The sequence below is a fragment of the Calliphora vicina genome, chromosome 1, assembly GCF_958450345.1.
Source record: "Calliphora vicina chromosome 1, idCalVici1.1, whole genome shotgun sequence".
Lineage (NCBI taxonomy): Eukaryota > Metazoa > Arthropoda > Insecta > Diptera > Calliphoridae > Calliphora > Calliphora vicina.
In genome coordinates, this window is record NC_088780.1 from 82,730,257 (window position 1) to 82,742,269 (window position 12,013).

A 12,013-nucleotide genomic window follows, 5' to 3' on the forward strand; every position below is an offset into this window, starting at 1 on the left:
AAATTACAAAAGTAATTTTTTAATGGCAAAATTTTTACAAAAACTGAAAAAAATGCATTTTTTGCCCTTGTAAATGCATCTCAAAACTTCAGAGGGCTTGCGGCACGTCTTAACCCCAACCGATTTACCTAAAATTTTTTCAGGATGATTTTTTTGCTAATGTTCACCAAACTGGAGGGTGAGAATGGCCAAAATCCAACTTTCGTTTATTAAGGGCCACCCTAATATACATACATTGTATGTTGTCATAATTTTTTCATCACCTGCGATTTGGATTTCCTCGTAAGCACAATTTTTGCCGGTAGAATAAGCCAACAAAGGGATTTCTATAGTTGGTCCTAATTTTAGCTATGTTGACTCTTGATATTTAGTAAATTTAAATAGTTGAACTTTTCATTTGAAATCTGGAAAACTGGAAAACTTTTATAACATCTAATGACATTCAACTCATATGATGGGAAATGAATGGAACAAATGTGGAGGTCCATAATTCCACTTTAACAATTTTTTGCATAAATTAATAAATTTAATTTAAGTCAGTAAGATATAGATATATTGGAAATTTTTGGTTAACCAACAAACCGGTTTTTTACAAACTCTATTCTACTGTACTCAATCATGTTCTCATGTCATGAACTTTTTAAATCTGGCGAAATTTGTAAACATTTTACAAAATTTAAATCTAAAGATTTTTATATAATTTATTTAATGTTCTTGTTTATCATGTTATTAATATATTTTATGCTTATTTTTTTCTCTTTCTTTTAGAAACTGCTCCACTTCCATATCAAAGTCAAAGGATGAATCATTTCGAAGGTAATTTTCAAAATAAATTTAAAAAAAATTATAAAATGATTTCAGAAAAATCTTAATTATTTTTTTTATTAGGATTAGCTAATACTACTCTGAATTTGTTTTATTGACCAACTTATTAACAAAAATTTAGTTTTTGTCGAAATCAGAAAAATTATAATTTTATTAAATTTTTATTATTTATTTAAGAAAATAAAAAACGAGTAAAATTAAAAAATTCCAACTAATTTTATATTTAAAATTTATTCTGTAAAGATTACAAAATGCGAACATTATTCGATTTGACTATTATATCAAGTGTTACAATACCAAAAACAACATATCATTGAAAATAAAAATAATGATAATGGCTTTCGCTAAAAAAAGTTTTAAATCGAATCACAAATACTTCAATACATACTATATATCGACGCCGCTTTACCTTTAGATGCGTAGAGCGTGTAAATAATTCTATGTTCATTACTGTTTGTATAAATATTTGCAAAATAATTATAATTAAATCAAATAAAACAAGTAAGAATAATATATGTATATTGGCTCAGTCGAATCTTGTATACCCACCATCTATATAAAGTTTTCGTCTTCTAAGGGGACTTGAATGAGTTATGATCCGATCTGTATGGAATTTGATAGAGTGATTAATTTCATAAAACTTTAAATGAGATATGAATTATTTATTGACAATAAAATATTTGTTTGATACAGGGGTTATATGGGGGGTAGGATTAGTTATGGACCGACTCTCAAACCGAGCCTAAAAATATTTAGGCTCATATTAAACTTGTTTATGTCCAATTTCATCACGATATTAATTCTTATAAGATAATAACGAATGTTCAAGTATGTCAACTAGGAACACATGTTGCCCGATTTTCGCCATACTTTACATTATAATTTCAGAGTATGTACACTAGAGTGGTTCAATTTATTTCTCGACAAAGCGGTTATCAAAATCGTAATCTACGATGAATTCTAAGAAGTTTTGCCGAAGAAACCATGGGTCTAAAATCAAAATGGAGCTTCCCATTTTTAACGCGAAAATTTTCCTTTCGTATTTTATATTTTTGTTTAAATATGCTAACATTTTATTGAGCCTTTTAAGAAACTTGACTATGTTTGACTATGGTGTATATCTCGTAAACTATAAAAGATAAAATAATATTTTTTGTATCTCTCTTCTAGTAGATTTCTCATATATACAAATATTTCAAATCGGATCGAGAATAAAAACTTTGCTTCATTTTTAATTTGTAATATACCCGAGACACCCCAATTTGGGTTCTTGAGACTCCTACCCTCCTTAGTGCTGAAAGTCCAAATTCAAAACATAAGCCTAGCAACACCTCCTCTATAGTCGTGGGAAATTTTATTAAAATCGGATTATCGGTTTAGAACTTACAAGTTTATTTGCACCTTTTTTTATTTTTCATTTCCCCAACTGTGACCCAAAATATCGGTTTTAGGATCTCGCACAACCACAATATGAGATTTTGTAACCATCCTCGGGTGTAGTTTATTGATAATCTCCTCTATTTGCAAAGATTCGTCTTTTTTGCCATTCTTTCCTTTCGAACAATCCCAAACATAGTCAAGTTTCTTAAAAGGCTTAATAAAATGTTAGTATATTTAAACAAAAATATAAAATACAAAAGGAAAATTTTCGCGTTAAAATGGGAAGCTCGGTTTTGATTTTAGACCCATGGTTTCTTCGGCAAACATTCTTAGAATTCATCGTAGATTACGATTTTGATAACCGCTTGTTACATTTTTTTGAGTAATCCGTACTTAAATCAAATTGGAGCGGTGTTAATAGTAGGGTAAGTACGGATTTTCTTAAACCGAGTACAAAATACTTGATTCAGCTACGGATTCATCAAGCCCAAAAATCTTAATTTTAGCTCTCCCTAAGTACGGCCGAGATTGAATTAATCTTAAAATTAGCTTGTTTCAAGAATTCTAAACTTGATTTAAGCACGAATTCACACATGATATAATCCAAAAATCGGATTGATTTAAGAATGTCCGAGATTGAATTAATCCCAAAATGAGCTTGTTTCAAGAATTCTGAACTAGATTTAAGCACGAATTCGTACTTGATATAATCCAAAAATAGGATTGATTTAAGCACGAATTCACACTTGATATAATCCAAAAATCGGATTGATTAATCCCAAAATGAGCTTGTTTCAAGAATGCTGAACTAGATTTAAGCACGAATTCGTACTTGATGTAAGCCAAACTAAGATTGATTTAAGAAAAACACATTATTTTTTATTTTTAATAAATTTTATTTTGTTTTAAAAATTTAATATTTAATATGAGATAAAAAAAATAAATATACAATTTAACTATAGTATTCCAACTATGTCAACGTTTAATTGGACAGAAATTGTGTCGTCATCGATGCCAAACTGTAGAATAAGATTAAGATTTGTTAAATTATATTTGCAAAAATCAGTATTATTAGATGCTTCCACTTAAAAGCTTCTTCCTAAATTCAAGTTTTAAGAAAATTTCCTCTTCATTTTTTTAATCAATCCCATTTATACTTGTTCTAAGTACAAATGAGTATGAATCGTACTTAAATTTTTAAGTACAATACTGGCTAAATTTGAGTAAAATAAACTTAAATTTAGAAGTGTTTTTTTTTTGCTTTCTGTGTACTTAGAACTAATTTGTGCAAAAATTTACCAGGATTGCGGCATAATCAACATAAATATGACTGCACAAACAATATTCCGGAGGGACATTTGTATGGGGGCTAGGTGAAATCATAGACAATTATTGTCCCGTCTTAGAATCTTATAAGGACCGAGAAAATATATACTAATGTGGGTCTGCTACAAATACTTTGATGTGTTACAAACGGTGGATAAAAAAAATTATTATTTTGGGAAGAAGAAAAAATGTGGCGCCGTTATTTGCTAAAGCAAACAAACAATACTGACGTCTACTCCCACCTTTGCACTGCACCACACTCAGTCCAGGGTGATGGTTTGTGTTTCGGGTTTTCTGCTGCTGCCTCTCTGGTTGTTGCTGCTATTTGTGCTGTTTATTGCCCTAATTCTTTTCACACAACCACCACGAACATTAATAGATACATACATACATATGTAAATATGTTTGTATGTATGTGGCGATGGAGCAAATGTGTATAAATTTTGGTGGCGCCACATTTATTATTCGCAAAAAAATAAATACAAATTAAATAAAAAACTAACACACTGAGCAGAGTATTTTTTTTTTCTTTATACAAACAATGTTGTATAAACTTGTATTTATTTAGTTTAATTTTTTTGCTCTGTGCATTTGCACGTCCTTCACACACAACCAAGGATGGACAATTAAATGTTTGTTCACCATCAAAATATATACATATGGGCAACTCCACGAGAATGACAACCACGATTGAAAAAACAAAAACCCTTGAAACTTTTTTCAAAATGATTTGAATAGGAGAAAACACTAAAATGTTACTATGTGAAAGTATTTAAAGCTCATTAATTTTAAGGGGAAACATAATAGTTTAAGCTGACTATATTGAATCTTAGGCTAAAATTGCTCCCAATTAGCATGTAGTATGAAATGAATTTCATTCTGATTACACTATGTGAGAAATAGTAGGATCGGCGGGGGTTCTGCCCACCGGAAAATGTTAGATCGGTAAAAAAAAGTTATACGTGTTCCGGCGTTTCGCTGGGTCAGGTCTAGGAATCGAGATATATCGATTTGAAATTAGTATGTATCCTATACATTTGCATGCATTTTGACCATATAAATATCCGAATATCGCAAACGGAAAATAAAGACCAAATTATTTTACTTAGATAATCTTATTTTTGCAAAATCTATTCCACTCTATAGGCGTACAAATGTCACGTACGATGTCATGGAATTGCCCATATATGAATGTAAATATTTCTGATATTTTATATTTGATCTCATAGTACTCAGATTATTAAAATTAAAATGTGTATACCCTTCACCATAAACTATCGGTTCTGATCCCTATACAAAGTTACACGAATCCATGAACTGTGATAATATGTCGCAGACAATTTTATTAAGATTATGGACTTCATTCTACTTAACAAATAAAGCCTGGTAAATACAGTAGTTTAAATACACCAACATTTAATAAGATACGAACACATTTAAGAAAAAACTAAATTGTGTATGCGAAATCGCATTTATAAAACAATTAATAAAAATGGCCGATGTATTAAATGTTGTTTTATTTTAATAATTTACACTGACCTTATCGTTTTGACGCAGTTTGAAATGCATATTTTTTGATATTTTGTTTTATAAGAACTAAGTAACGGTACAAAAGATATCAACATATGATTAACAAGTATTTTAGTTAATGGTACCAATCCCAACAATTTTTTTTTTACATAAAGAGAACAAAAAGTAATTGAATTTATCATTTTGACACTGACCCTATGTTCCAAATTTTATTAGAATGTCTAAATCAGTTGCCAAATTTTTTTCAAATTTATGATAAACGTTATTCTAAAATTGATGGTATAATTTTATTCTTTGCAAATACTTTTAGGAAAATGCAGTTGTTTCTGTTATGGTGAAAGTACATAAACAAAGTTTTATTCTACTTAATATTAAATTGTTTGTTTATGATTCTCAAATGAGCAACGGGAGTACTTCAGAACTTCAAATTGTACCAGAAAAGGTTTAAAGTATATACCTTTATCTTTTAACCATTCCGCTAATGAATTCATTATGAATTAATGCTTTTGTACTTCAAATATTTTGAATTCATTCTTTAATTCAAATCAATTCCAAAATAGCTTTAAAAATGTATTGAATGATTCAATTATTCTTCATTTCAAATCTGTTGCAAAAAGGCTTAAGTCAATTTTTTTCAATTAATTTTGTAAATGATTAAAAGAAAAACAAAACAGAATAAAAAAATATTTTAATTCAATTTGCATTTGATTTGAATTCTGTTATGAACTAATTCCATTATGGATTAATTTAACTTTTTTAAAAAAAAAACCTTTGAATAATGGTAAGAATTATATGTTGCGATAAGTCCAAATTAAGATTTTTAGTAAATTGAGCTCAAATTTAATTAATTCATTCGAAGCTCTGGTTGTACGTGAATATAACTAAATCTAAATCGAGATAATAAAGCAACAAATTGACTGCAAACATGCCAACAACGTCATAGGCAGCCCAAGTGAACATTTTCCAAATTATCAGGTAAAATTGTAAATTCCCCGCTCAAATAAAGTACCACAACTTTTTCATTAAACAATCAATTTAAAATTTGTTCTGCGATCGTCAACATTACAATTATTGTATGATTTTAAGGTTTAACGAAGATACTCGTTGTATTTCTGTACTTATCTAACATTTCTATTGCTACAAACAAAATATAATTGCTGTCATCGAGATCTTTCGATCGTCTGCAACTGAAACTGTTTTCTCTGTGGATAATATCGCTTAGCATGGCCCTTTGAGACATTTCAACTAGAGTACAAGTCTACAACAGGGATGAATAAATTTATTATATTTTTTATATTTCTATTTATAAACTAAATGAGTATCTAATTAATCAAAACATATTATCTGTGTCTTTTTCTTTTAGGCGAAAATTCACAAAATGGAATAAACTCATCATCATTCGGAAGCACAGACCCAGAAAACATTCGACAAAAGTATTCCGATCTACGAGCACGAGTTTCCGAATCAGTAACCACTGACGGTGAAGGTAATTTCGAAAAATCTTTTTAACAAAAAACATCTTTTAAATCATAGATATTTTATTTAAGTTGTTACTTTTTAGTGAGATTTAGATTATAATTCAGTGTCAGAAGTAAATATCTTCGATTCAGTGTGTTTACTTACCAGTTTGTACAAAAGATTTCATGACTTTCTAGTCGATTAGCCAGTAGATCACACAACACATTACCGGGAAATAGTCACAGCTTAGCCAATCGTAGCTTACCAGGAATTAACTTACTTTTAAAATCATCCGATATGTCTAAGAAGTATAACCTACTTACTCTCCTATTACCAACCCAACCCAATGCACTGCATGAATAGAAAGGAGTCATATCCTGAATGCTAGCTGGTTTGTTTCAATGTTTTTATAATAAGCAATAGTATAAAGAATTTAAAATGTTTGCAAAACATTCCATCGATCGTTTGGAAAATATCTATGGAAAATATATAATGTTGTTCTCGTTGTTTTTTCTCTTTTTGGAATGCATTTAGTACACATATTAAATGTACTTTTTTCAGATTTCGTGAATGGAATCGAAATCAATGCAGTGTTTCGAATCAATTCAGCTGCTTGTCGAATTGATCTGTATCGGTTTCTCTTTCTGCTGACTCTGTCAAGAACAAGTAGTTGTTGTTGTTGTTTTTTATTTTGTTTTTGTTTGTATTACAGCTTAAGCGCCGCATACAAATGAACCAAATGCTGTTGTCGTTTGTTGAAAGAATGTCAAGATTAAGATTTGTTGTTTTTTTTTTATTATTGATGGATGGATAGATGGATGGATTGCGGTGTTGTTGCTGTTGCTGGAAATATCGTCCCTATTTGAGTCGAAATAACTGAGCGCACTACAAACATTGTTGCATTTATTGGCTTGTGTGTTTGACATCAACATCATTAACAAGCAGAACAAGTACTTGACTTGGCTTTTAATCAATTGAAATTTTTATACGATCACATACATACTTACATAGGCTACTGAGTACATATAACTATAACTTTTTTATACAGCAAATATACAAAAATGGTCCTAGTATAGTAGAATAGACCATTAACCAAACGGAGTACTATAACGATTTTTTTTGTGGCCTTAATATAGATATTTTCTCCAAAAATCGGGTTAATTGGCCCATTATCGATTCAAATTTCTAAGTTACATCATACCTACTTTGTTGCAATGGTATTTCAATATGTATATGATATGTATATGTATCTGTAAATTTATAGCCATGCCCACTCGAAACTACAACTAAAGACTTTATTGTAGGTAAAAATCTATTTATGAAAAAAAATTCAATGAAAAAATTTATCTATACGCTAAATGCGTGTATTTTTATCATACCTGTGTCGATGCCGTGTTTAAAACTTGGTGAATAAGTATCCGATATTTTAATAGAAAATTTATAAAAAATAATAAATTTGGTGGGATATTTATTTTGTTTTGTGGGTGAGGTTTGATTCCAAAATTGTGGTGCTAGGATCGCAATTTGTTTATTTTCTTAATAATATAATCAGCCCAATCATGAATAAACAATCCGAGGGAGTTTTTTTTCCTTTTCCCATATTTCCTATTCAAATTCAGTGTTAAAAATGGGAAAAGGGAAAAAACTCCCGCGGATTTTTTATTCATGATTGGGCTGAATCTCATTTTTAATTCATATACTAAAATTGGTTCTTGCCAGAATGTTAAAGTGTTTTTTTTTTAAATAAAATAAACGGAAAGAGAGCACAAGGAGAGAGCATCAATATAATTGTATTAGCGAAACCACCACTGTTGCCTGATTTGATGATTAATCGTAATTTTGATGATTTTTAGTTTCAAAAATGTTGAGTATTCATGTGCTCAATCAATAACGAAAATTATATATTCAATTATCAAAATTATCAAATTCAAAACTCAAAATACAGTACAAAATATTAGAAAATTTTGTTTTTAAGCACATGAATACTTGATTCAATTATGAAATAATTGAAACCAGTTCAATATGTGATAAATATTTGAAATTGCATCATTGTATGTACCTATAAAATATTTAATTTATTTGATCATTTTGAAAATTTGTCCAAATAATCTAAATCTTGTTTTAAGTCGCTAGTTATAGCAATATTAGTTCTTTTGTGTGGATTTTGAAATTATTTTAATGTTTAACTGAGCTAGCTGAGCTTCTAGATTTTGCATAAAATATGACAAATGAATAAAACAAAAATATTCGATTTTGTCGAATAATTCGAGACAAAAAAATCCGTTTTGTCGAATAACACGAAAACCGTCCTTTTGTAAAAACCGTATAGTTATATACCAACAGTTTCTTAAATGTATAAACATTGGTAACTCTGTTGCTCTCTAGTATCTGCAAATCGACACACACACATACACTCATCCATGAAATAGAAAATGCAGAGAGAACAAAACATGAAAACAGAATTCAACCATCAAGAAACAACATTGCAAGTATCTGTGTGACTATACTATACCCAGCAGTTAAGCAAGTAGTCAATGTATCCCTTAAAGACAGTAATTGTCACAAATGTATTATCACTTGGCTGCCTCCAATTTATATATTTTGGTCATTTGACACGTGTGCGTACTTTGTAGTGCAGAGAGAAGACAATTGGTTACTCTATACATCCCAAGTAATCTAGCGTGAAGACGATCGTCACTTAAGTGTCTCTAAGTAATCTGGAATGTAGTCACCTTAATCGTTTTGTGAGTAATTCGTACTCAAATGTCTTATCACTTGGCTGACTCCAATTTATATATTTTGGCCATTTGACACGTATGTGCTCTTTGTAGTGCAGAGAGAAGACAATTGGTTTCTTTATACACCACAAGTAATCTGGCAGGAAGACAATCGTCACTTTAGTATCTCTAAGTAATCTACGGTGAAGTCACTTTAAAATATTATTTTGTGCTGCACTTTAGAAAGTAGTTATTTTACCCACCAGAAGTAATCTATTGAATAGTCAATTGTCTCCTAATGTCTCATTTTAGTCTGAAGTATAGTCTGTTTCAATTTTATTTAACTTTAGGGATAAGCCATTTTACTCACTACAAAAGTACAACTATAATTATATTTAAGGACTAGCAACTTTACTTACTACCTTATGTTACTTTGAAAATAATACTTTGAGACTAGTAATTTAACTTACGCTAAGTAACCTGGAGTCGGTCAATCTGACTATGTACATATTGTATTTTAAATATATCATTTTGGTTTTATAACTTATTACAACTCTTAAATTGAACTTAAGAAATTAGTTATTTAACTCACCAGAAGGATATGTCTTTTAGACTGACTATTTGGGATCAATAATCTTCCGCATACGACACAAAAAGCTAGTTAAGTAGTTTATCAAGTAACCAGTTTGGTAGCTAGTAAGGTAACTGACGGTATGTGAATCCAATACGTTGACTACTTTGGAATAACTATAAGACAGTCTCAATGTAATCAAAAGGAGATAATTGACCCCCTGCCTAGGACATGCCCGTGTTAAAATGGCTAGTCACGTGGCTATTGAAGTGACTAGCTCCCACCCTAAATGATGGGTAAAATCACTAGTTCGGTACTGTCTCCTCGAACTGCTGGGTAGTCACACAGATACTTGCAACTATAGTTGGAATGAATGTGTGTGTGTGTGAGTAGAAGACAGAGCGCCGCGACGGCAGCCATGAGTATCGGCTCACTTGTTTGTTTGTTTATTTATTCAATGTTGTCGTCGTTTATCTTACGAATTTGTCGGCGTCAGCCCCACACAATAAACTCTGGTGGCGGGGTTTCAAAGGGGAAACATGGGGGCTAGTAGTCATGTTTTCTTAGGCGCCAGGTTGCCGCGTCAAGTCGTCACTTTCTACAATATATTGATGATATTTTAACTTTTCAGCGATTGTGAGTGCGCGATTTTTTTTTATATTTTTTTGTATATTTTTGTGTGTATTTTTTTTCGTTTTTCGTTTTTTTCCTTTTGTATGTATGAATGTATTTTTATTTGTTTAAATTTTGTTTTAATTTCAACCGTATATTAAGTAGGTACAACAAAATTATATGGGCCTCTTTCGTACGTTTGTCTGTATCTAGTATTAGTATCTGGTATGTAGTTTATGTGGATGTTGCTTGATATGTAGTATCTAGTATGTGGGAATATGAGAATGTCTCTACTTATACTACATACTAGGACCACTTATGTCAGTACATGCAATTAACATCAAGGCGATATGTCAGTTAACAACAACAAAAACAATAGTTAACAGCAACAGCACAAAATGATATTATTATGTATTTTGCTGCTGCTGCTGCTGTTGAATAAAAAATGTTGATGAAATTGAATTGTTGCTACTGTGAGTACGCATTTTTTGTATTGTTTTGACAGGCCGTTTGTTTAAACCGTCATTCTACCGGTTCATTTAAATATTAATTAACATACATACATATTTACACATGGGTGCTGTCGGTTTAATTTATTTTTTTTATTGTATTTCTATGTCTTCTTATCATTTTATATGATATTTTATTTAGTTCCAATTGCAATTTTTTGTTTGCTTTTATGTCGACGAATGGTTTGATCACGTTTTTAACATATAGATTTTTTCCGATTATCAATTTCTATTTTACGTTTAAACAGTTACATATAATAATTTCTATCTGTAAACTATTTTTCGAATACTCTCGTTATATATTTTTATTCACATTTTTTTATTTTAAATATAAATAAAATATCTTTGGTAGTTTTAGCAAATTTATGCTAAATTAGAAGTTAATCGGATAATGAGAAATATAGCCGAACATCGATTAAATGTTGTAATTTCATGTAAACATACGCCCTAAAACTACGTTTCCATACACCGTAATCGGCACAGAAAACAAAATTCCATACATTTGCACCCAAAAAAAGTGCGTTTCAGAAATCGGCAATGAAAATTGGGAACGAAACGGCATCGATCAGTAACGAAAAACCTGACATTTGGGGCCGAAACGAAAACAACTTCAAGTAGGTTGTTTTCTGTGCTGTAGGAACGAAATTATTTTAATTATTTTTTTTATTTCAAATTTAAAGAAAATCAAAATGAATAAAAAAATAAATTTTAAATTTAAAAGAGGAAAAAATAATAGATTTTGTCAAAAATAATAAAATTCTATTTAATGTGCGACATCCAAAATTAAAAACTAATTTCGTCTCTGTTTTATGCCCCAACGCACCCAACTGAAATGAAAACCATTCAGAAACGAGACGGTGACGAACTCCAAGGTTTTGCAGTTTCAGTTTCGTTATCGGCGCCGATTACGGTGTATGCGGAAACCCAGCTTAACTATGAAAGAAATTTTAAAGTTAATTTTTGTTAAAGTCGACTTTATTTTAAAAAAGAACTTTTGTTTTTATTTGAAAAAAGCTTCAAAACTGTAATAAAAAAAATAAATTTCAAAATATTAAAAAAAAACAAAATGTACATAAAAGTTCAAA

The 12,013-nt window shown here is 30.1% G+C and overlaps 1 protein-coding gene across 2 annotated transcripts in view; it reads left to right on the plus strand.

The window, feature by feature from the left end:
* Nucleotides 1-12,013, plus strand: part of Dad (Daughters against dpp) — a 68,401-nt gene that overhangs the window by 36,538 nt on the left and 19,850 nt on the right. For both annotated transcript variants that reach the window (XM_065515023.1, XM_065515025.1), the window contains exons 4-5: nt 769-816; nt 6,425-6,547. In XM_065515023.1, the coding sequence (XP_065371095.1) occupies nt 769-816; nt 6,425-6,547 (171 nt within the window). The remainder of the gene's footprint in view (nt 1-768; nt 817-6,424; nt 6,548-12,013) is intronic.